The 25,506-nt window shown below is 35.6% G+C and overlaps 4 protein-coding genes across 5 annotated transcripts; 1 reads left to right on the top strand and 3 right to left on the bottom strand.

Annotated features, from left to right (window-relative positions):
- The first annotated feature begins 1,040 nt into the window (after positions 1-1,040).
- LOC140976986 (probable U3 small nucleolar RNA-associated protein 7) lies at positions 1,041-6,859 on the top strand. Of its 2 annotated transcripts, none has more exons than XM_073441466.1 (9): positions 1,041-1,181; positions 1,299-1,403; positions 1,503-1,565; positions 1,649-1,738; positions 1,839-1,971; positions 2,630-2,748; positions 3,931-3,998; positions 4,920-4,968; positions 5,570-6,859. In XM_073441466.1, the coding sequence occupies exons 2-9, from the start codon at positions 1,347-1,349 to the stop codon at positions 6,596-6,598; spliced, it is 1,608 nt and encodes a 535-aa protein (XP_073297567.1). In that variant the 5' UTR covers positions 1,041-1,181; positions 1,299-1,346; the 3' UTR covers positions 6,599-6,859. The 2 variants fall into 2 exon arrangements, with proteins under 2 accessions (XP_073297567.1, XP_073297568.1); XM_073441467.1 differs by having other exon boundaries at positions 1,065-1,181; positions 1,316-1,403.
- An 868-nt stretch (positions 6,860-7,727) lies between these two features.
- Positions 7,728-9,908, bottom strand: LOC140976984 (uncharacterized). Its single transcript, XM_073441464.1, has 2 exons — positions 9,548-9,908; positions 7,728-8,038 (listed from the first exon to the last, which is right to left on the bottom strand). The coding sequence occupies exons 1-2, from the start codon at positions 9,818-9,820 to the stop codon at positions 7,925-7,927; spliced, it is 387 nt and encodes a 128-aa protein (XP_073297565.1). The 5' UTR covers positions 9,821-9,908; the 3' UTR covers positions 7,728-7,924.
- A 2,267-nt stretch (positions 9,909-12,175) lies between these two features.
- LOC140977726 (uncharacterized) lies at positions 12,176-12,589 on the bottom strand. Its single transcript, XM_073442470.1, has 2 exons — positions 12,461-12,589; positions 12,176-12,352 (listed from the first exon to the last, which is right to left on the bottom strand). Exons 1-2 carry the CDS (start codon positions 12,587-12,589, stop codon positions 12,176-12,178), a joined length of 306 nt encoding a protein of 101 aa, XP_073298571.1.
- A 1,477-nt stretch (positions 12,590-14,066) lies between these two features.
- LOC140976983 (glucosamine inositolphosphorylceramide transferase 1-like) lies at positions 14,067-18,376 on the bottom strand. The gene is made up of 4 exons (XM_073441463.1): positions 17,635-18,376; positions 17,014-17,136; positions 16,133-16,300; positions 14,067-15,948 (listed from the first exon to the last, which is right to left on the bottom strand). The coding sequence occupies exons 1-4, from the start codon at positions 17,992-17,994 to the stop codon at positions 14,266-14,268; spliced, it is 2,334 nt and encodes a 777-aa protein (XP_073297564.1). The 5' UTR covers positions 17,995-18,376; the 3' UTR covers positions 14,067-14,265.
- Between the last annotated feature and the right edge of the window lie 7,130 nt (positions 18,377-25,506).

The following is a 25,506-nucleotide window of genomic DNA, read 5'->3' as shown; positions in this document are numbered from 1 at the left end:
TATTTTTATTTATAAAAATAAATAGTCCTTCAAACCAAAAATATAAAAAAAATATAAGAAAAATAAAAGTTAAAAAAAACCACCGAAACTAAACAAATAAAAAAATATTTACTATAAAATATAAGTATACTGTATAAATAAAACAAAGAATTTATAATATTGTGGATTTTCTACCTTTTTTGTCACACCAAAATTAGGGGTTGGCTTGAGTTGTTCTTCCCAAATTAAAATATTGATCATGTACAAGTGATCTTATGACCCTTCTCAATAAAAATATTTAGTACCATTTTAAAAAATCAAATATCTAATCACAAAGGTCCTATTTTCAATAAAGTTCGAAAAATAAAATGTAAATATGAAAATATGATTGGAAATCTTGTTTTATTATTATTATTATTATTATTATTATTATTATTATTATTATTATTTAATGAAATTACTGCAATTAATGTTTAAAAAGTGTTACAATACAAATATACTGAGCATCCGTAGGAGATAAAGAAGGTTGAAATACATCAATACAAAACCAAATACAACACGAAATCAATAAATCTATGTCAATACATGAAACACTTTAGTCGAAGTCGGAATACTCATGAAGACGTGAATATGAATCTTACTAGTTACTGTAACAATATTAGGCTTCTCATTTTCAAATATAAGATTGTTCCTTGCATTCCACATATATACAATGAAGTAGCACTATGAAAATGAGTGGGTGAGGTGGAACAGCTCGAGAGATCTAATCAATTTTGTGTTGAATTAGACGGAACAAAGTGGTTGAGTGAGCCTATTTTATGTATCAAGACGAGTCAAATTCATTTTGACGAGTAGAAATGAGTGAATGAGATGGATCAGTTTGACGGATCTAATCAATTTTATGTTGAATTAGATAGAACAAGTGGTAGGGTAAACCAATTTTATATAACGAGACGGGTCTAATCTGTTTTGACGAGTAAATATGCTAGTTAATAATAATGTTTTAAAATCAATTATGGCAATTAAGAGGTTGGGCCAGGCCCGAGTTTTCAGGCCAGCCCACTAATTGAATATTCAAAGTCTGCCCCGAACCAATCCGAGAGCGCTTCAATTAAACCCTCGAATTTCGATTAGGGTTTAGAAAATTATCGTTATTCGGAGAATTTGTCTCGACGATATCTTCTCTGGGGAGATTCAAGACTGTAATGCGTTACTGTATCAGCTTGTTATGTGATATTTTACGTACATTTTAATTTATGATATATTATTTTGTATGATTTTTCCTTTTTATTTTCTTACCTCTTTCTGATATAATTTAGGTTTTTATCTTTGAAAGTTTGCACAAAAGTTGCTAAAAAGGTGGGAATATGGTGGTGAAGGTAGATAACGATAGTAAATTAAACCCAGTGCCCGCAGTGGAACAGGCAAGGAAAATTTCTGTATTGGAATTTTTTTTATCAGCTTTCATGAGTTGATTTTTTGATTAAATTAATTAAAGTTTTAAAATATGTTTGGATTTTCAGGGAAATGCTGAAGAGGACACGAAGGTTAAAAAATATCTCAGAGGCGAAGGGACAAATTTAGAGGTGATTGTTTTATTATTTACAATTTTGTATTTATTTCTTCCGTGAAGGTTTTATCTGAATAATTTTATATTTTTTGCTTTAAGGTTTTGAAAGATAAGAAATTGAAGGGTCAGCTAGCTGCAAGGGAAGAATTGTATGGAAAGACTGCCAAAGCTGCTGCCAAGGCTGAGAAAGTGACTTGTTCTTTATGCCATTGCTTGATATTTGTACTATTTCTTTGGTTATCCATACCCTGAATTTTTGTGTCTGTTTATTGGTATCGGAATTCTTTAGTGGCTTATGCCTAGTGAGGGAGGTTATTTGGAAGCAGAAGGTATAGAGAAAACATGGAGGATAAAGCAGGAAGTAATTGCTGGTGAAGTGGACATCCTGAGTTTGAGAAACCAATATGACATTGTCTTGCCAGGTTGAGGCCCGATTCTTAGTTTCTTCTGCATAAAATACTTGTGCAGTGATTAAATTCCTCTTTTAATCAACAATATTTAATTTCTCTACTTTGTGTTGTGTGCAAGTGTCCTAACTCATTTTGCTTAGCTTGTGGTCTCGTCCTTTGAAGACATGGAAGAAGTTTATGGTGTCAGAAATCATGCCAATACACTTGGTGTCGAGTCTGTATTTATGCTATATGGCAAAAAAATCGGTGAAAATCGGGTCAGATGGATATAAAAACATGATTTTTTGACTGAGTTGAACTTTTTTTCTCCATAGAATGTTGCCTGTGTTCAAACCAACTATATATTCATTATCTTGAGCTCAATCTAGAGCTGATGTTGATTTCCTATGTTTCCTTGTTCGCAGTTACATTCTTTTATAATTTATCTGGTGATATTCTTTTGTACAAGTAAAGGCCTGCTTTATGGATCTTCTCTCATAATCCTTTTGAGATCAAAGATTTCCTGTAGCATATTGTGCCCTTCATTACTTACTTTTCCATTGCTGTACAAAGTTCATACCTAAATGATCCCGTTGACGAGTGAATATCTTAAGGTTATTTTTCTGGAGTATTTGATTTGCCATTGCAATGTTTTAAGTCATTAAATGTCGAAAACACTCTTACATCTCAGACCTTGGTCCATACAATCTGGATTTCACATCGAGTGGTCGACATATGATCGTAGCTGGACGTAAAGGTCATCTAGCCCTTCTAGACATGAAACGTATGGATCTCATCAAAGAGCTCCAGGTACCACATTATTTTTATACAGACAAATCCTAGTTTATCTCCAGTTTTTTTTCTTTCTTTTTTTTATGTTAGGGTGGTTGGCATGGCTGGCTGAGGTACCACTATGTTTTTCTTGCATGAAATATATGACCATATCTGTCTATGGTAAATTTTCTTACAATATTACTCTTGAAACATTCTCTTGGTCAAACATGCCTTTCTTCCCAGACTGAAAAAAATGCAGCCCATGCGACTCGAGAGAGTGTTTTTTATCAAGGGTACTCGATTGTTTTTTTTCAAACACTTTATTAAAATTTGATACTGAGTTTCCGTGTAAAAGATCAGAAGTTAGAAGTTTACCCCAGAAGAAGGAATAAATAAGAGACAAAAACTAAAAAATGGCATAAAACCTAGAATCTGTCAGAATTTGTTAGATACTGTCAGATAGAATTTCAATCAACTTTTGCAACTAAAATCGAAGAAATATAAGAAAAAAGTAGAAGGTTCAATGGCGAAGCTGTAAATTTTAGGCATGGGGTGAAATAAGACGAGAGTTCGAAATGCCTCAGCGAGCTTTGCAGTAAATCCCTAGCTACTATTTATGTTTTTAGATAGTACCCAAGACTCTCCAAGGATGCAAATTAAATTTTTGAATCTACTAGGTGGAAAAACTTTACCCTTCTGAACAGAAAGTGTCACTTTTTCAGGCTAACTCTGCTGCTATATATTTCTGTTTCTTGCTCTTGCTCATGACCATCCACTCCAATAGAGTTAGACTAAAAAATTATCTAAAACTTAACAAATATATAGCAAGAAAACTATAAAATGTTAACCAAAAATGCTCCTGTATAGAAGTCAGATTCTACTGAAATTGAGGATAAAGCAAATTGTTGTTCAAGATTATACGTTCTTATTACTGCTGCATCCATATTTCTTTTTATGTGTCTCCCTTCTCAGTCCGTTCCAGCGTACCCCTCATTACATAACCAGTCATTAGACTCTAGGGATAACTGAGTGTTCATGCACGTTGTTGTTATTGAATTATGTTATATGTTCAGTGTGTCATCCATTTTTTTTTACTCGTGGAAGCATAACTATCTTCAGAAATGACTTATTAACCACATAATTACTTCTTCTTGAGAAGCTATGTTCTCTTGGATCTTGTAGGTATAAGTGTTCAATTGTTCAAGGCTTTTATTTCAGGTTAGGGAAACAATACGTGATGCAGTGTTCTTGCACAATCAGAAACTCTTTGCAGCTGCTCAAAAGAAGTAAGTCCTTTCATTTGTTCTGCCATTGAAATTAATGGTTATCTGATAAAAAATTTTGATGTTTTTCAGTTTGAAAAATAAACTGATTTTTACTATTAAATTTATAACCTTGTTCGGTGCCACCGATGCTGATGCTTCATATTACTTAATTTGGACAGTTTGCAAAAAATTATAGAGAAATAATGCTGGATGGTCAATGATTTTGTGATGTCAAGTTGAATTTTCGTCATTTTCATTTGTTTTCTGCATCGATTTTGAGATAAAGCATATTCGTTAAATAGGGTCATTATAAAGGTTGAACCCTTTTCCAGTTGCACATGCCTAGTTTTGAAAGTTAATTTACGATTCATTTTCTCATTTCCTTGCTGTGATATCAATTTTTGCTAGATATTCCTCTTTAGACCTCTGCTGGATTAGTCATGTTGTACTCATCTCGAGTTTATCCAGATTGGCCACTCAATCAATTATTTTTATCGGCATTGGTTGGATGGCGTGGATCTGTTTATTCGCAGTAATTGCATGTTTCTTGTCTTGCTCTGTGGGTAGTTTTTGGCCTTTTTTGGTGCTTGAATTGATGGATCCTGTTGATGTTTTAACTTCACTTGAAGTCGATTATTTTCTTAGTAATGTTTATCATAGAATAGGCCAACGTGCAGTAGCCATTCTTGTCCTTGTTTCTCATTTACCAACCTTATGCTGTTACCAACTAGCCTTCTGTTTAACTGATACATTGATTGTGTGGCGCTGACATTTTAATTAGCCAAAATAATGCAAGCTACATGTGGAAACACTTGAATTCCATTTTGCTTCTACTCGGGAAAATGATCATATCTTGATTATTTAATAATTATCATTAGTGATTATAGGTGGTATACTGTATAGTCTAGGCACGGATTTCTGAAGTCTACTTGCATGTTTCAGGTATGTATATATATACGGAGATAATGGTACAGAACTGCATTGCCTGAAGGTTAGCAATCTAATCTCATGTGCTCCAGCTATTTTCAATTTTTCATTGTGCTAAGTACTCTGTCATGTTTGAAAGTACCCTTTGCTTTTATGTTATTGGGTTGTTGCATCAATCGCGGATGAAGTGAATTAGAAGATACCACCTTCGTGATTTCCATTGTGAGCTGTCTGTCAGATGACACTGGAAACCGAGTTTTGGGATTAAAACACACCTTTTGCAGAATGATAAGTGGTTTTTTTCCACAGCTTAAGGACTATAGGATTTACATTCTACAACCTCTTCGTGCTCTATCCTTTACTTTATCTTTATGAAATCTGAACAATTGAAATTAAACCACCCTAGGAAGTTAGAAGGAATATAATGAAATTGTTTTTTTGCAAAGCACAGGAATGTTCATTCTTGACAAAATCTTTCTTTTTTTTCCTTTTTCATTGAATCTTTCTGAGAGGGTCGTATTTTCCGTTTGTGCCAGCTTAAACTGGGTTTCTAATCGGTTTAATTGATGTTTGTTGACATTTGGTAAACCTAAGATTTTGTACAAATTAATGATTGGTATTTGAGTCTTGGGAGCATAATATCTTGAGGTCTCTTTCTATTTCAGGAACATGGCGCTGCACTTAAGCTTCAGTTTCTCGATAAACAGTTCCTCTTGGCATCCATAAACAAACTTGGGCAACTTCATTTTCAAGACGTTACCACAGGTGAGATGGTAGGCAATTTTCGAACTGGTCTTGGTCGCTCTGGTACCATGAAGGCAAATCCCTGGAACAATGTGATATCTGTCGGTCATTCTGGAGGCACAATAACCATGTGGAAACCTACCACCGCTGCTCCACTCGTCAAGATGTTGTGTCATCATGGGCCAGTTACAGCTTTGGCATTCCACCCCAATGGCCATCTCATGGCGACTGCTGGAACGGACAGGAAAATAAAGCTTTGGGACTTGAGAAAATACGAGGTTCTCCAAACGCTACCATTCCAAGCCAAAACCTTGGATTTTAGTCAGAAAGGTTTGCTTGCTTCTGCCACCGGATCTTTCGTCCAGATATTGGGAGATTTCTCTGGCTCTCAGAACTATAGCCGCTACATGACTCACACCATGGCTAAAGGCTATCAAATACACAAGGTGTTGTTTAGGCCATATGAAGATGTTTTGGGCATCGGCCACTCCATGGGTTGGTCTTCAATCTTGATTCCTGGATCTGGTGAACCCAATTTTGATTCTTGGGTCGCTAACCCTTTCGAAACACACAAACAGAGAAATGAGAAAGAAGTGCACTCTCTCCTTGATAAACTTCCTCCGGAGACAATAATGTTGGACCCGACAAAGATCGGTTCTTTGAAGCCAATGAAAAATAAAGAAAAGCTGACCAGAAAAGAGAGGGAAGCTGAGATGGAGGCTGCTATTGAAGATGCTAAAAATATTTCTTTCAAAAAAAAAACAAAAGGTAGAAGTAAGTCGAGCAAAATGGCAAAGAAGAAGCAAGAATCTGTTGCGAAAGCAAAGAAAACTCTCTCGAAAGAACAAGTTAATGGCGATAAATTGTCCAAAAAGAAGAGGAAGAGAATTGAGGAGGACAATCAACTACCCCGGTCCTTGCAGCGTTTTGCTCGGAAGGTCGCACCCTGAGCTCTCGTGGCAAGGTTTCTAGGTTCGAGCCTCGTTAAGGTGTGTCATAGTTTGGTTAATTTTGGCACGATGGCAATTAGTTGGTTAGCATGTGCCATGATTGCAGAATTATCATGGCACGATGGTCATCTGGTTTCGATAGTATGAATCACATTGAGAGCGTGAGCTTAGTGATATTGAAATGGTAATGTTGTGATTTTCTTGTATCACTAAATTTTGATTTATTGTATCGTATTAAGTTCAGAAAGTTCTCATAGATTATTCGATGGAATTTATTAGCCTAGAACGCGTAGAATTTAGTGGAAGGTTCATTGTTGAAAATTGTATTTTGGGTAAAGCAAAATGGAGTTAAAATAATTTTATTACTAAAGAATACATTGTGAACTTAAATCTTAACAAGTAGAAGTGGGTTTCGGTTGCAAGCCAAAAATAAATGTTTCCATTGTTTATTCATGTAAAGGGTATTTGTTACGATGATATCCGCTTGTTTGGCTATAGGATGGAGATAAGATGACCACCCAATTGAAGGACATGCTATGCGGGTCGAGTGCCTTTTGTCCCTCTAGTTATTGTGCTAAAAATTGATGCTCTTATTCGGGTTTCTTTGAAGTCTATCCAATAAATGACTGTTGGCCAAACAAATACTGGCTTTTACACCATACTTCCCATCCCGCATGATTTTAGCTTGTACGATATATTGGTAACCAATCAATCCCAAAAACCAATTTCTTACTTTTTTGTCTCCATAATACCCTAATGTTGATTAAAAAAAATAATAATGTTATAAATGTTGAGTACTTTGTTGACATATAAAGATTACATCCTCGTACCAATTTTACTCCAAAGCACGATTGTAATATGATTAGATATTCTGGCCCCGAGTCATCCTAAAGGAATGCATGCATCTCTTTTTGATCTTCGTTAGCATAAAAGCGATCACACAACTTCTTCTTATTCATTAGAAATTTTAATTGCTCAGTTCATTGGTCAGATCGGTAATTTCAATTATTTTAGAAAATTTGATTCTCTCTTGTGAGTAGGTTCGAAATAACACAAAGATAAAAACAAACCCACCTACCAACCAAAAATAAAGGCACTCCTTCCCAATAAGAAGCTATGGAAGTCGAAATAACCATAAATCGACTCATTCAACACAGAGATTCAATGTGTAAAGTCGAAGAATTACACAAGCCCTTGCAGAATTATGCACGATTGCAAGAATCCGATAATTTCTATGTGATCTAGCGAATGCACCTTTTGTGTCAAGGGTATAGCATTAAAAACATATCTTCGACCACACCACTCTCTCACCTTCTAATGGACTCATCAGAGATCGTCAGGATCTGTGGGAGGTTCATTATCCGACTTCTTACGACCCTTCCTTTCATTCCATCTAGTCCACGCCCATCTCAAAATGAAGAATCCGCCGATGGCATAGACCTGGATTCAACCATACAGAACATACATAAAATTAAAAACAAAACCTTTGATAGAATGCATAGGAGTTTTCCTTTAATTTTCGTTTCCGATTTTTCCTGAGGGTGGCCTTGGGCTGTCCATATTTCAGACCTCAAATGGTTATGGAACACTCAGCAAACTGAGCTACATTCTTCATAAGGGATTTTGTTCACTACATGCATTACTTAAAGTTGAATCATGTTGGCATTGGAACTAAATCCCAGATTCACATTCATTACCCTTGTGCAGATTTTAAAACAACCAAGCATGTTAGCAGTATTTTTACGCTACACATTCTTCTCAAAATGATTCAAGGGAACAATTTTAGATATGAAAGCCTCATTGCACAATAATTCTATTTGCTACAGCAATTATACAATATCAATACCTACAAGCCCATCCTTCGTCCCATAGAACATCCATATCCTGTCTTTCCGGAGTGGAGTGGAGGGAAAAAAATCGGCTGGGATTTGTTACTTGAACAAAACTAGATCTTGTTTCCTTTAAGATATCGAGTGCCTTTTGAAAGACCTCTTTAAGTTCCAAGACTCACATGCCCAATACAACAGACATGTAATCAAATACGCCAAATTTGTAGATGTTCACTTTGCAACTAATTGCCAATAAAAACCCAATCCCCATGAAAGGAGAATGCATGAACAATAGCCGTACCCTGCATTAGTTCAATGCGTGATAATAACATTTGACAAATCAAGAATCCTGCAACGTCACAAATGAAAACTGGAAGAGCATCCTCTCAATCCTCTGAGGTAACTACCTTGTCCGCTTGTGGAAAGCAGCTTATCACCATGAAGGGTACTTAATGATACCTTACCAGCAATCAATATAAAATACCTATTCATGTTGCACCGTCCCTAATCATATGCTTCCTAGAAGGATTTGCCTACACTATTGACTGTCAGCCCCAACAAAAGACGTGGCTGTACCCAGGGGTGTACCACGTAATTTCTTGGAGGGGTCAATACGAGGAGATTTAAATGTACTTGAAAGAAGGGAAACTATATATTTTTAAACACTGCGCAAAAAAGATTGAACTTTTTATATTTTTGGGGGTGCTTTCCACTGGGTATTCCTGTGCCAATATCATGAGCAAAAATCAGCGTCACGCACTTACATGAAAATATGGTTAGGATTACCAAAGGTGGACCCAATTCCCCTTGACAGGAGCATCTAACCACTTATGAGGTTCGGGTAAGGCGTCTAGCAGTCATATCATACTCATAAACTATGCGATGGTCCCTCACACGTTAATACATACTCACCTAATTCAATTTAGGATCACCCAGGCTACACACACCACCAAGTGGCTGCTTTCTAGGTGCTTGAGGATCGTTGCTGCCTCATGAGAGATCCAAAAATAAACCAACTGATAATCGGAAGAATGCGATTCACGCAACATACATCCATTATAAAGCAGAAAGAGCTTTAAATCAACATCTTTCGAACGATGCAACGAGATTTACACAGTACCTGCCAGAGAAGTATGGGGTTAGTGTTCGGCTCAGCTTCCACAGATTCAGTTTCGAGCTTCAGCGAAGCAAAGCCCTGCGTCGGGAACTTCACCGAAGAAGGATTAGTGATTTCATCTTCACTCAAGGTTGGCTTCTTCTCCATCGGATCGGCGGCGGGAGCAACAACATTGGCTGGCTCCACCGCAGCATCATTCTTTGGCAGAGGCAGCTTAATCCCGCGTAGTAAGTTTGAAAAAAATGCTAAAACAGGGTTTTCTTGAGTTTCTGCCATTCCTCTTAATCTGTGCAGAGCGATGATTCCTATGTCGAATTTGGGTTTGGGGAAGTGATAAATAACATCACACGCGAGGGGAGGAACGACGTCGCGTTAAGCATTTTCGAAAAAAAAAATAATTTTGTAATTAATATTGTTCATAAGATATTCTCTAGAAGTAATGAACCTATTTTAAAACACGAGATATAGCTGAAATTTCTTTTGTTAATTACTAGATTTTCTCTAGAAGTAATGAAAACGATGATACCAAAATTTTATCTCGGATTCGATTTGAAGAACGAATCTTCAAATCTTCACAGCTGATTGGGTCGGGTCGGATCTCTGGGTTTTGCACAGATAGAAACAGGTTAGGGGACGCTGGAGAGTTTTCCAGCGTGACCGTCTGATACTCAAGTCGGTCCATAGAGCAAATTTAAGAGTGAAATATACTAGTGCTAAATGAGCAAGAGAATGTGAATGTGTAAAACCGTAGTACATGCATGGTATTTATAGAGGAATATATTAGTTTCCTTATCAGAGTAAGACTCTTGATGAGATAAAGTCCTACCTGAGATAAGGAAATTTCAATCATTAGGACTCTAGGACCATGGCGTATGAGACTCTTGTCTCATCCTGATTAGATTTATCCGAATCCCGCATTCGTCGGAATCCTTATCTATTAATTTGAATATCTTCATATCTTTTAGTAACGTCAAGGCTCAGAATTCCCGACTCCTTGGTGGGCTCGGATTTCCTATAGTGCCAGGGGTCATGAGCTTGGACTCATGACAGGACTACTGATTGTCTTGGTATGAGCTAGGAATTTTCTTGATATTGGCTCGGATCTGTCCAGTTGTACCAAATTTAGGGGACATAAGAATATTTTTTAATTGTTGTATTTCTATTAGGATTTAATAAGATAAAATAGGTAATAATATACAAATTTTCAGTTTCACATGTACGACAACATGGAATCTGAAACAACATAATATAGAAATGGACTTGAGCACAACTATTTCAGCATACCCTAGATGTGCAGAATTTCCCCGCCATTGGATACATCCATAAGAGATTGTCCTAAAGGTAGCATGGAATTTAGACGTTCACAGAATCAGACAAATGGCTCGTGATGCAGAGGGGTATGGCTGAAATCTTTAGTCCTCGTATGTACTCTTGAACTACCTGCAAATTGGGCTGGCATGATCAACTTTTGCAATTTCTTGATTTCTACACGCTTCTTTCAACCAAATTTATGCACTCAATCAACCTCCGGATAAGCTGAACATGTCGTCGAAACCCGTAATATTCAAAATAAAACATGTCAAGCAAGCACAAATACAACAATAAAACACACACTATTCAAACTGTAACAACATACAAAGGAGGTTTTATCAGCTTTCTTCCATCATACATTTCATTATCATTCATATATCCAAAAACTACAGTGTCTTAATCTTAATTGGCATGAGTTTCAACTCAACTTTTTTATTCACTGAACACTTTGTGTAATCCTCCTACAATATCTGTTAAAAATGATTCTAATAGAAACCAAAATATATTGCAAACTCGATTAGCAATCATCATTTTAAACTCAATAACCAAACACAGTATTATCTGTTATCGGTTAAAATGAACGAGGCGTTCATTGTGCGTAGTGCATGAAACATAACTCATAAAATCACATAAAGTTGGTGTAAACTATGAGTGACGGTAAAATCCATTTGGTAGCAGATTAATGAATTGAATCACTACTTTTGCAACATTTGAAACAGCAAGTGATCCAAATAAATGAATGGAGTTTCATCCCTCTTGTGCACCTGCTAAGTCCAATAGCCCACGAATCACAATAACTGGGAATCCATTCGACAAACTTGTCTGCACAAACCACAATTTTGACGATTTTCCATATCAACAGATGACATCCAAAATAAGCTCCATTATCAAGAAATATGTTGGCAGTTGAAGCCTTCATCCCAAGTACAACCTTTGGTATTATTCTCAAGGCATATGCTTGAATTCACTCTTTTCCAACTCCACTCCCTGCATAGTTTTATTTCAAATAAATTTAATTACAGTACAACTTTACAAAGTAATTCCAAATCCTATGTTCTGTATTGTGAATTCCATCTTGTATATCATGTAACTGATGAGTTACAAGTCATGTGTGCTAATCAAATTTAAACTTGTAACAGAGCCTACAATAAGTAATATCCGAATATCGGTAGAAGGGCATATATATAGAATAGTTGTGAGATAGGTGGCGCCGGCTGTTGTTATAGTACGTTGTCGTCTTACAAATGTGTTCGACGAAAGAGAGGAGTACTCCACAATGTTAGGCTAACCTGGAGAGCTGAAGCCTATTGGAGCCAACTGTTAAGAGACATTAAACCAGAGTAGTTGTTGAGCAGTATCAACCTCTCCTGCATCAGAATAGAATGGCTCTGTCCTATATCCAATCATCCCTAAAGAACTATTTCCTCCCCTATGAATATTATATTCCTTAACTTCAGGGGTTGCAAAATCATTTTTTGGGACTTGGCCACTGGGTTTCTACCAAGAAAAAAGACAGAATACAATAAAATCAAATCAAAGTAATACAAGAAAATTGAATGAAATGTGATCAGATCATAAGTTATGGATCGGACCGATGTAAATTACCAGCCAATCCCACAAACCAGAGTTCACGAATTGGTTTGGAATTATGGCATCTCCAATGTTCATGGAAAAGTTGAGGTTCCCAGAAATACCACAGTGGATCAGTCCATTGATGTCGAAGAGATCCAGCATCTGCTGTGTTGCTGCTTCAGCATTCACCTGAACATGAATGAACTGTTAATTGTCGTTGGATAAAATCTCTTAAAGTTTCATATATATATGGACTTGGACAATCACCCTTCTTGAGTTAGCTTCTGAGTTGAGTTAGGTTCAAGTCTCAATCTTAAAGTGGTATCAGAGACGGATTCTACGGTTATGTGTTGGACTGCTTATAGTTGGATCACCGTCGGAAGCTAACTTTTGAGGTTGAGTTACAATCAAGTCTCACAAATTCAACATTTTTTTAGGAAAAATATCAGATTTTATGCATAATCATGTAAAAAATACAAACATACGAAGTCTAAAAATGCAAAGGTTTTACCATCCGTACTCCACATTTGACATAAAGGACTTGCTCTCCTCTCTCAACGTCCCAACTCGAAATGACCTACCTTAAAAATAGTTCAGCAATATTATTGCACTTTTTAGGCAGATGCACGAAGAAATCTTGAACCAAGATTGAATATAGTTGAATCCAAATGAATTCAGTAAGTTACAGACAAATCAAGAAAGGGGTGATGAGAATCGGGGTGGAAATAACCAGTGGAAAAGAATGCATTTTTCTTCAAGAGAATAGAATATGATAAGGCCAAGATTGATTTCTCTGATTATTTCTAAAGATTTCAGTCTTAGTTTTGGAAAAGAGAAATCCCAATAAAGTCTAACTTGGAAAGTTCCTAAAAGAAAATTGAAATAAACCTCAAATCAGCATCTCTCAGACACAAAATAAAGAAGCTAGAATTCGAGCACTTGAGCCACTTCACGAGTTCAAAAGTTCCTTCATTTTTGTCAGTTCTTGATAATTTTTATAGTTTAAAACAATATTTACACACTTAATAAAAGAATTTTGGTTACATTTTGGTCATGAGAAATATTAAAAAAAATAAAAAGGAAAAAGATATTGAACATTGCAAGGACATGATAAAGACAACATGAACACGGTTGAGTCTTGGATACATGTGTTTTTTGTAATCTTTTTGAAATTTAACATGGTAGTTAAAAATACATTTTCTGTTTGTAGTTTCTTTACATTCTTAATTTATAATATGATAAAATTAGTATATCAAAATATGTTCAAATAATAATATGTTCATAAATTAGCGATTGTCCTTGTCGTGTTCGAAATTAAGGTAAAAATCCATATTGTCTCATTTTCGTATTATTACCGTGACATCACAAACCAATCATATACAAAGAAAAAATTTGTGTGAGACGTATCTTTTATTTGGGTCATACATGAAAAAATATTAATTTTTATGCTAAGAGTATTACTTTTTATTGTAAGACCATCTCACAAGATACGTACTCCATATACAATTAGTTTTTTAAGAAAACGACCGTCTCAATTCAATCATCTAATTGTTCAATGAATGCAAACTTATTTATTTTTTTAAGATAATAATAATTATAAAAATACAAATAAGTGCAAGAATAACAATAAGGCTACAGATTAATCAATGTACCTTTTTTCATTAAAAATGATATAAATACCACAATTTCATCCAAGACAATTTACATTTTACATACCAAAACTATGGATGACAAAAGTCCCTCCCAAGCAGAATTCACAACAGGAAGCACCCTATAATTTTGTTTTTACACGCGCACACACCCAATGTCGCTTGATCTTGAGTCCTAAGTCCTATTAACTATAAGTCCCAACCATCCGTTCTTCGGCCGAATTCGACCTTCCGGTGAGCCAAACTTCCATACATATCAGCAAACTTTGCCAGGCAGCTACTTCTGACTCCATAATGTGCCTTGGTATTCCTGCTAATTGCAACTCCTGAAAATTTCGAGGTATCGATCGCCCACGAGGGTTTAACGTACTCGACCACGCTGGACAAGCTTCCATTCGTGTACAAGTAGTTCATCAATACATCCTCACAGTTGAAAAATTCATCTACCAATGCTCGACCTGATGATGCATTATTGCTCCAGTACCTTTCGAACGCGACCTTACTATCCATGAAAGCCGCCCCAGTGAGAATCATGTTATACCCGTCATGTTTTCGAGCATGTTTCTCGCCTCTATACTTGAACGGGATCCCATCCACAAGTCGAGGGTAAAATCCTACAATCCTGTCAGGGTGCTCTCGCCAGACTTTGAATCCTCTTTCAATATCATCGCACGTCATCATGATGTCATCATCAAGCTCGAGAACTGCTCGAGTTTTGATCAGAGGATCAGTTTTGAAACGATTGTTCAGCGAGTTCTGCTTCTCAACTCGTATTCTTACAGGAACCGCTGTGTCGAAATCGCTAAGTTCTGGAGGTATTCCTTTGTTCCACACAACAACTATCTCTCGGACTGATGCACATCTAGAGTAATGCTTTATGTACATTTTCAGATTCCAAATCCGAGCGTCATAGGTCATTGTTAGCAAAGTGAACTGGGAGTAGTGACTATTTATCGGATATGGCTCGTTTGCACCATTCCCTCCGTATATATACTCAACCCCGGTGCACATTAGTATCACAGCAGCAACGATTACCAAAGCCAAAATAATTATTCCAGTACATGTACTCAATTTTATTCTGGCACGAAGCGCTGAGCTTGCTCGATTCAAACGACTGCAAAATAGTCTCAGCTTCGAAGATAGCACGCTGGACCTTTCCCAAGTCAAGAAAGTATCACTTCTCTTTCCCATGTTGTGAGGGCACCAACTCAATGGGACTATACATTTTACCACCCCGAGTAGAATTCCCACGAGTACCACAAATGCAGCCACAGATACAATCGAAACCAGCCCAAGAATGAAGCGCCGTACTGTATCTCCCGAGGGTACTCGGTCCCCATCAAGAACAGCGATCCATTCGCCAGAATGTAGCTGCTGAATATCAAGGTGATGGCTACGAGCACCGTTCCAAGCATTTTGGCCCTTTCTCGACTCCTCAACACCCAAAGGAACCTCGACTTCTTTGAACTCGTTATTGGTCAGGACTTCAATTTTGAACACACGTGTACGTCTGCCATACGTTTCACCACAATCTTGACCAATACGATGAATATTTCCATTGTACACAAATGGCCTGCCTCCGTTACGAGCTCCCATGGTCTTGTCCGTGTTATATATGGGGTTCTTCTTATGAGGTTTCCACGGACCAAGAGGCGAGTTGCTGTACCATATCTCAAGCTGCCCATTTTTCTTGGTGCCAATCCCGCTATGGTCCGAACCGAAAAGCCAGAACTTTCCTTCATAAGGGATTATGAAAGCATCAACGAGTGGTTTCTTCATGATTACCTTTTCCAGTGTCCACGACAAAGGGAAGTTAGTAGCACAATAAAGACGAAGTTCCCCTTTCGCACTACCCTCTGGCATCATATATATCTGTGAAAAAATGTACATTTGAAACTTATCAAGTTGAAAGAATCAGTCAAGATTTTTTTTAGAAAAAATTAACAAATCGGTTTACTATGTGTAGACTGCATTATTTATGATACTTGGGCTTCCAAATTAAAGATGAAAGAAGTGGCATTCATTAATGCAAAATCAAATGCACTTGAAATCTCACATTTCCATTATGGTTGAAGACGTATGGATATGATAAGTGCCAATCTTCATCAAGGGCTATACCCAAATGCTGCCACGTTGCTCCCTTATCTATGCTCCGCGAAACTCCAATGTCGCCTTGCATTGTAATCGAGTTCTTTGTTTCATAAAACAGGTAGAGGACATCATCCTGAATAACGACACTCAATATCAGCCAGTGTGATCACACGAGCATTATTTAAACATTCAAATATGGCACTGAGATTCAGCTAATCTTAGAGCACAAATGATCACACATTTTGTCTCGAGCTCACTACTGAAATTTAGTAGGCCCAATCATTATTTTCTTGTCAAAGCTACAACAATCCATGTGCGTCTCGATAACGTAGACAAAACATATGAACACCATATTTCTAGCAACCATATGCATATATACATGCTTATGCTACACGCATGGTGAAACTTTTACACGTGATTCTCTTCCCATGATCGTCAAGAATCAATACATGTACAACGAAACACGTTGAATAAAAAGTAAGTTTCTCAAATTGTTAACGATGATTTTCTGTCTGATCTTTAGAGAATCCCCACTCAAATTAAATTTAAAACAAAACACTTGAACGAAAAAAAAATCCCATACATCGAAACTCCAGCATTCGGGTAACCGAAAACAACGTATAAAAAATACAAAAGAGAGACCGTTCTATGAGATTCATCGACAACTTAAAAAACATCATATCATTTTATTAAAGGAAAACGATGCATCCTATAAACAACTTGGATGAGTTTATACTAAACCATACATGCAGAGAAGAAATCACAAATTCTGGATATTTTAACATTGTATTGACAAACTAAGTTCAAAATTTATAAAATAAAAAGAATAAGAAAAACAGAAATTACCTGCTGATAAAGAAAAGGGTCAGCAACAAAATTACTGGGAAATCCTGCATTAGAAGGTGATGCACAAGTAACCACAGGGTTGGCTACAGGCCATGCTGCACTCTTGTCCTTCCATATATTCATCTGGAAAAAAAAACAAAGAATCGAAGAGGTGAGAAAAAAATGCAAATTTTCCGAAAGACCCAGTGTTCCAGATCCCCAGAATTACCTATTTAAAAACTTTAAACAAAAGAAAAGAAAGGAAGAAGCAATCAAGAAAGTAAAAGAAAGACCTGAGGAACATTAAATTATTTTAAATCCACTGTCGGGCAAGAAACTGGAAAATTAGAAAGGAAAAATTCAAACTTGGATCTTGTTCACTGTCACCAAGCAATCTTAAACACAAGAAGAAATGGTCAACATACGAAAATCACTCACAGGATAAAGAAATCTTACAATAACTCTTAATTTAAGAAACCATATCTGTACTATGATCGACTAATTCATATGTTACAGAAATTTAAAAGAAACACAAAATTAATGTATTAACTATCGGAAGTCAAACTGTTTTCTATAAAATTCACACAAAAAATCATTTTTTTTTCTTCAAGTAGTTGGAAAAATGGAAAGACGGTAACTGACCGCTTCGATGGGCTTGAGAGAAAAGGGCGAGTCCCCATAGAAAATGCCGATAGCCCAAGAACCCTCATTGTCTTCTGCGCAGCCGAGTGAGGTAACCTCCGAGCGCACGTTAGAGGTGAGCACAAGACGACCGTATAAACTCCCAGTCAACCCCAAAACGACAAACGAGAACAAGAAATACGCAAACGTTGAAGACACGGCACACTGCTCACTGTTACTATTCAAAACGTTTCCGTTCTTATTACCGCTGCCGCCGCCGCCGCCGCCGCCGCTCTTCCCACCACCATTTCCGCTGTGCCACCTCCACCTGAACCACACACCGGAACCGCCACCGGGAGTCACAATTGGAATTGAAACCATTTCTGTAGGCAGGAAACTAATAATGGGTGCGGTGGAGCTCTATGCTGCCGTTAAATTTTCACCGCCGATGCCTGAGCCGGCCTTATGCATGCAGCATTTAAGCCTGATATTATCGCGAAAAAAAAAAATTAAACTTCAAGTACAAGAACAGAAACTGGCAGAGGTTTTAACGGGATTTATAGCTATATTTGCTTCTGGGTCGTTGGATTTCGTCTTTCTCTTCTTCCTCTGAAAAAGACCATAGGATCTTTGAACAATTGAACCTGGGAAGGAGACAACAAAAACCGCGGCCGGTTTTCGAGGGGGAGAGGATTAGGAAGGAGAAACGCTGTAAACTTTCTTCTTGGATTTACAGTTTTATGACATTTAATTTATATGTTTGTTCGCATTCAAACATAAATACATATATATAATAATAATTTATGGGATTACGATGATGATGTATATCTTGATTCTCTGTGCTGAGCACTTGTTTGGTTCGGGGATCAAGAAATTTTGACCATTAAGGCCGCGTTTGGTTGACTGGTTGGATTGTGCCTTGGATTTTTCCAGAATGGTCAGATCGTAGAACGAGTCACTAAATTTGAATGTTTGAGTCAATTCCATCCATTTATTTTCTGGAATTAGCTGAGAAAATACGCAGTTAGAGTTATTTTTTTTAAAAAAAATTATTATCATATTAAAATTACAAATTCAGTTATATAAATTAGTCTACTTTGATATAGTTTGATACACGAGATAAGAGATGGATTGATAAATAATTCTCCTTATCTCACGTTTGGTACCTTTTTAGAAAACTCATGATATTAATAAATAGTTTTATACAAAGATAATGTATCCTTTTTATGACATGTGATAATTTTAGTCTAATGATAAAAAAACATCACAAATGACTTAATTACCCTCAATATATAAAAATCTTAAACCATATCGTTCTCTCATCTCACCGCCACATCAAATAAATATTTTTATTTTATTTTTATATATTATATAATATGATAATTATATAAATGAACTCGAGATAATTATGTAAATGATTTTTATAAATCTCAATAAAATTATTAATATCACTTGATTAACCTTAAAAATTGATATTTGATTTGACTCACAAAATCAAAGGCTTAATTATCATATTATATAATATATAAAATTAGGTAAAAATAAATAAATCATGCAAGCACCGTCGGCGCATGAGCAGATAAGAAATATAAACTCAAGCAACAACTTTGAAATTATAAAATTTATTATGATAAGGTTAATTTTGTCGTTACAATCTAATATATAAATTTAATCACTCTTATTAAAATCATACCAAACATTAAATATAGTATCCTACATCTTATATATCTTTAACTTATCCTTATATTATATATCACATGTTTGAGTTTTGATCATAACTTGTCAATATTTGATTTTCGTTCGATAATTTTATTTTATTTTTTTGGTCATTTTTCACACTAAATCCAACTAATACTGATTATTTGACATTCCCTCGATCCGAAGCCACGTAATGAAGTATGGACCGTGTATTTGAAATCTGTGCCTGGAGAAACAAAGAACATAAGCCACAAGTTTTGGGTTACGAAGAATCCAAAATCAATTCCCTGCAAGTTTCATCACTGTGTTTGTGGTTGCTCTTGATTTTTTTTTCCCCAAGTATTTTAGAAGTAATTGTGGTGGTTCAGAAATTTGGTGCTCGAATTATTATATCTATTTGCAAAATTTCAAGAAATCGTTCGAATTTTTTTCCACCAAAAATCAGGTGAAATGCGGCGTGAGTAACGGTGTGCAAAATTTCGGTTAAACCGAATTAATCGACCGAACCGAATTATTTAGAAAATCGTTTCGGTTAATTCGGGAGTTCGGTTTTGCATAACATATTGATTTTATGAAAGGTAGGATGATGCAAGATTAACAAAATACATTATTCAGTTGTGATTTGTTTTATTTTTTTTTATTTGAAAAAAAAATAGGGGCCAATGATTTTGTTGCCTTTAAGCCTGGAACTAGAGAAAATGAATCCCATTTACAACGCAGAATACATCTACACAGAAAAAGATTGCCAAATTTTTTATTTTATTATTAAAAAATTAAATTAAATCTTGGCTAAAGCATCATATTTGATCCGATCAGGGGTCACTGTCACCTTTGTCCAATAATTTAAAAATAAAAATTCTTTTGTTTTATCCGTTAGTTTTATAAGACAAATATCCAACTTAATACCATTCATCGAAAAAAATATTATATTAAGAACATTATTGTTTTTAAAATATGTATCGGATCGACTCGTTTCACAAGTATAAATATATGAGATCGTCTCACAATAATCTTACTATACATTGTTGAGTAGGTCTCTTGTGAGACGATCCGTGAGACATATTGATTTGATTCATATTTAAAGTGAAAAATAAAAATTTCAACATAAAAAATAATATTTTTTTCGTGTCGGTCAAATATGAGATTTGTCTCATAAAATAGATCGATGAAACGATCTTATAAGAGTGTCTGTGTTTGATTAGAGTACTCGTAAACAATATTGTTCCACAAATTCAATGTGAAAATTAACTCTTTTACAATCCTTCCTTCAAGTATAAATGTTATTGTTGTGAAAAAGTAAAAATTTACGGTAAAAAAGTAAAAATCTCAAACTCTCAAAATTATCACACTACACACTTTATAATATTTTTCTCTCAACTCAATTGTGATTTTCTTCACAAATGAGAGATCTATTTATAGAAAATTTTTACAAATAATCCAAAAATAAAATACATCATTACCTACATCATCACACACTAATTTTCAATATTCAACACCTAATTTTACCTAATTTTCAACATTCAACATTCACATTTTCAACACAAATATTTTTCACATTTTTAAATAATTTTTCAACACTCCCCCTTGTGATGATGATCATAATGATTGTATACATTACGTGTTTTTATACTGCCTCGTTAAAAACCTTACTAGGAAAAACCCATTGGGATAAAAACCATAGTAAGGGAAAAAGAGTGCAGTCACGTAAACTCCCCCTCATGTTGACACGAACAATTCTTCACAAATTTCGTAGATTGCGCATCCCAATATTATATATGTGCTTTCTGAATATTGTCGTAGGAAGTGCCTTTGTGAAGAGATCTGATGAGTTTTCACTTGATTGAATGTGACGAACATCAATACATTTATTCTTCTCAAGCTCCTTGGTGAATGCGAAGAACTTAGGAGGAATATGTTTAGTTCTGTCGCTTTTTATGTATCCTTCTTTCATTTGAGCAACACATGCAGCATTATCTTCATATAGTATCACAGGCTTCTCGTCGAATGATAATCCGCATGAGATTTGGATATGTTGAGTCATTGATTTTAACCACACACATTCACGGCTTGCTTCATGTAGTGCAATAATCTCGGCATGATTTGATGAAGTTGTTACAAGTGTTTGTTTCTGTGAACGCCAAGAAATTGCAGTGCCTCCACGAGTAAATACATATCCAGTTTGAGAACGTGCTTTGTGTGGATCAGATAAGTATCCAGCATCGGCATAACCAATTATACTTGGATTAGCATCTTTTGAATACAAAAGTCCCAAGTCTGTCGTTCCTCGTAGATAACGGAATATATGTTTAATTCCGTTCCAATGTCTCTTTGTTGGATATGTGCTAAATCTTGCCAATAAATTTACGGCAAAAGATATATCAGGCCTTGTACAATTTGTAAGATACATAAGGGCACCGATAGCACTTAGATATGGTACTTCTGGACCAAGAATATCTTCATCATCTTCACATGGACGGAATGGATCCTTTTCTATGTTTAATGATCTAACAACCATTGGAGTACTTAAAGGATTTGATTTGTCCATATTAAAACGTTTAAGGATCTTTTCTGTATAATTTGTCTGGTGAACAAATATTCCACATTCTTTTTGTTCAATTTGTAAACCCAGACAATACTTGGTTTTTCCAAGATCCTTCATTTCAAATTCTTCTTTCAAGTATGACACAACTTCTTGAATTTCCTTATTTGTTCCAATGATGTTTAAATCATCAACATATACAGCAATAATTACGCATCCGGATGTTGTTTTCTTAATGAAAACACAAGGGCATATTGAATTATTTACATATCCCTTTTTCATCAAGTGATCACTTAGCCTATTATACCACATTCTGCCGGATTGCTTCAACCCATATAATGATCTTAGTAATTTCACAGAATAACATTCTCTGGGTTTTGAACTTTGTGCTTCAGGCATCTTAAATCCTTCAGGGATTTTCATATATATATTACTATCAAGTGATCCATATAAGTAGGCTGTAACAACATCCATAAGACGCATTTCTAAATTTTCAGATACTGCCAAGCTAATCAAATACCGAAACGTAATTGCATCCATCACAGGAGAATACGTTTCTTCATAATCAATTCCAGGCCTTTGAGAAAAACCTTGTGCAACAAGTCGAGCTTTATATCTTACTATTTCATTTTTCTCATTTCGCTTTCGAATAAAAACCCATTTGTATCCAACAGGTTTTACACCTTCAGGTGTAAGGACTATAGGTCCAAAAACATTACGTTTATTTAGCGAATCCAATTCAACCTGGATGGCATCTTTCCATTTTATCCAATCCTGCCGATTTTTACATTCACCAAAAGATTTTGGTTCATGATCTTCATTATCATTTATGATGTCGATTGCCACATTATAAGAAAATATATCATCAATTTCTTCTATATCTTTTCGGTTCCATATTTTTCCAGTATTAATATAATTGATAGAGATTTCATGATTCTCGTCAGTTTGTGGTTCTGACAAAACATTTTCATCATCATGTGTTTCTTCAGGAACATCATTCTCTATTTTGTGATCATTATGTGTTTCTTCAGGAACATCATTCTCTATTTTGTGATCATTGTGTTTCTCTATGAATTTTCTTTTTCGAGGATTTTTATCCTTGGAACCAACTGGCCTTCCACGCTTCAGGCGTTTAATGACATCATGACTATCTTCAATTTGTTTCTTCGGAATTTCAATTCGAGCAGGGGCATTTGCAGCATGTATATATGATTTAGTTACCCCTTTTGTGTCTGCAAATGCATCTGGTATTTGATTTGCTATTCTTTGCAAGTGCACAATTTGCTGTACATCTTTTTCACATTGTTTTGTTCTTGGATCCAGATGTAACAATGATGATACATACCATGTAATTTCTTTTTCGGTATGTTTCTGTTCTCCCCCTAACATTGGGAAGATTTCCTCATTAAAATGACAATCAGCAAAACGTGCTGTGAACACGTCGCCTGTCTGTGGTTCAAGATATCGAATGATCGATGGACTATCATAACCAATATAAATTCCAATCTTTCTTTGAGGTCCCATTTTCTTTCGTTGAGGTGGTGCAATAGGCACATACACCATACATCCAAAAATTCTCAGATGAGAAATGTCTGGTTCTTTACCAAATGCAAGCTGCAATGGGGAGTATTTATGATATGCACTTGGTCTGATGCGAATTAATGAAGCAGCATGTAAAATTGCATGTCCCCATATAGAAATAGGGAGCTTTGTTTTCATAATCATTGGTCTAGCAATCATTTGCAGACGTTTAATCAATGATTCAGCCAATCCATTTTGAGTATGTACATGAGCAACAGGATGCTCAACAATGATTCCCATAGACATACAATAATCATTGAAAGTCTGGGAAGTAAATTCACCAGCATTATCAAGTCTAATTTTCTTGATTGTATAATCGGGAAATTGATTCCTCAATTTTATTATTTGAGCAAGTAATCTTGCAAATGCAACATTTCGAGTTGACAATAAACATACATGTGACCATCTGCTGGAGGCATCAATCAATACCATAAAGTATCTGAATGGTCCACATGGTGGATGGATTGGTCCACAAATATCACCCTGAATACGTTCAAGAAACATTGGTGATTCAGTTTGGATTTTGGCTGGTGATGGTCTTATAATAAGTTTTCCAAGAGAACATGCTTTACATTGAAACTTATTATTCTGAAAGATCTTCTGGTCTTTCAATGGATGACCATGTGTATTTTCTATAATTCTTCGCATCATTGTTGAACCAGGATGTCCTAATCGATCATGCCAATTGGTTAATATTGAAGAATTATCAATTACCATGTTTGATTCAATGGGACGTATATGTGTATAATGCAATCCAGTAGGGAGCATTGGTAGTTTTTCAATCACATATTTCTTTCCTGATTTATATGTGGTAAGACACATATATTTCTCATTCCCTTCATTCATTGTTTGAGTATCATACCCATGGGAATATATATCATTAAAACTCAACAAATTTCTTTTCGATTGTGGTGAATATAAAGCATCATTGATCAAAAATTTTGTACCATTAGGTAACAAAAATTGTGCTTTACCACATCCTTTAATCAAGTCTACAGGACCTGATATTGTATTCACCGTTGTTTTTGTTGGTTTTAGTTCCAAGAAATATCTTTTATCTCGGAGGATAGTGTGCGTTGTACCACTATCGGGTATGCAAACTTCAGCTTTGCTCATAGCATTTTCCATATTTGAACTTCAAAAAATATGCAATGAAAAAAAATTAATGACAATACATATTTAAATATAACACATATCATAATTGTACAATAAAACATTATCATATAAATACATGAAAAATAAATTATTGTACATTTATATTCTACCACTATATTGTTCATTTTCAGAGAAATCATTGAGAAAATCTGCAGCATCAATATTGTTCATTTCTATCCCACCAACATATTGATCATTTCCAGAGAAATCATTCATAAAATCAGCAGCATCAAAATGAGTTGAATCACTCAAACGGTCACTTCGCTCAGTGAAGTTGGTCTCCTTTTCTTTCCCCTTTATCGATTCTTTATAAAGTTTGCAAAGATGCTCAGGGGCTCGACAAATACGAGACCAATGTCCTGGAGTACCGCATCTGAAACAAGAACTTTCAAATCTTTTCGAGTGATTTTCATTAACACTCATGTTTTCTTGATGCCTTTTCTGTGGATGGTTTGGGACGTTATTTTGAGATGAGTTATAGAAATAACTATCTCGATTATTTTCAAAACCACGGCCGCGTCCACGACCACGACCACTTCCTCGTCCACGTCCACGTCCACGACCTCGACCTCGACCTCGACCTCGACCAAAACCTTGTCTTTGAATTTGATTTTGGTTTCCAGGTTAAAATTCATTTTTACTTACAGCATTTACTTCTGGAAATGCTGTTGATCCAGTGGGTCGGGACTGATGATTTCTCATTAATAGCTCGTTGTTCTTTTCCGCCACAAGAAGACAGGCGATGAGTTCAGAATATCTCGCAAATCCACGCACTCTATATTGTTGCTGTAGTGTTATATTTGATGCGTGAAACGTGGAAAATGTTTTTTCAAGCATTTCCGATTCTGTAACCTCATGTCCACAAAATTTTAACTGCGAGATTATTCTATACATCGCTGAATTGTAATCACTGACTTTTT

The sequence above is a fragment of the Primulina huaijiensis genome, chromosome 5 (genome assembly GCF_012295235.1).
Source record: "Primulina huaijiensis isolate GDHJ02 chromosome 5, ASM1229523v2, whole genome shotgun sequence".
In the NCBI taxonomy this organism is placed as follows: Eukaryota; Viridiplantae; Streptophyta; class Magnoliopsida; order Lamiales; family Gesneriaceae; genus Primulina; species Primulina huaijiensis.
Note: the sequence above shows the minus strand (reverse complement) of the source record. Positions and strands in the feature narration are given on the sequence as shown.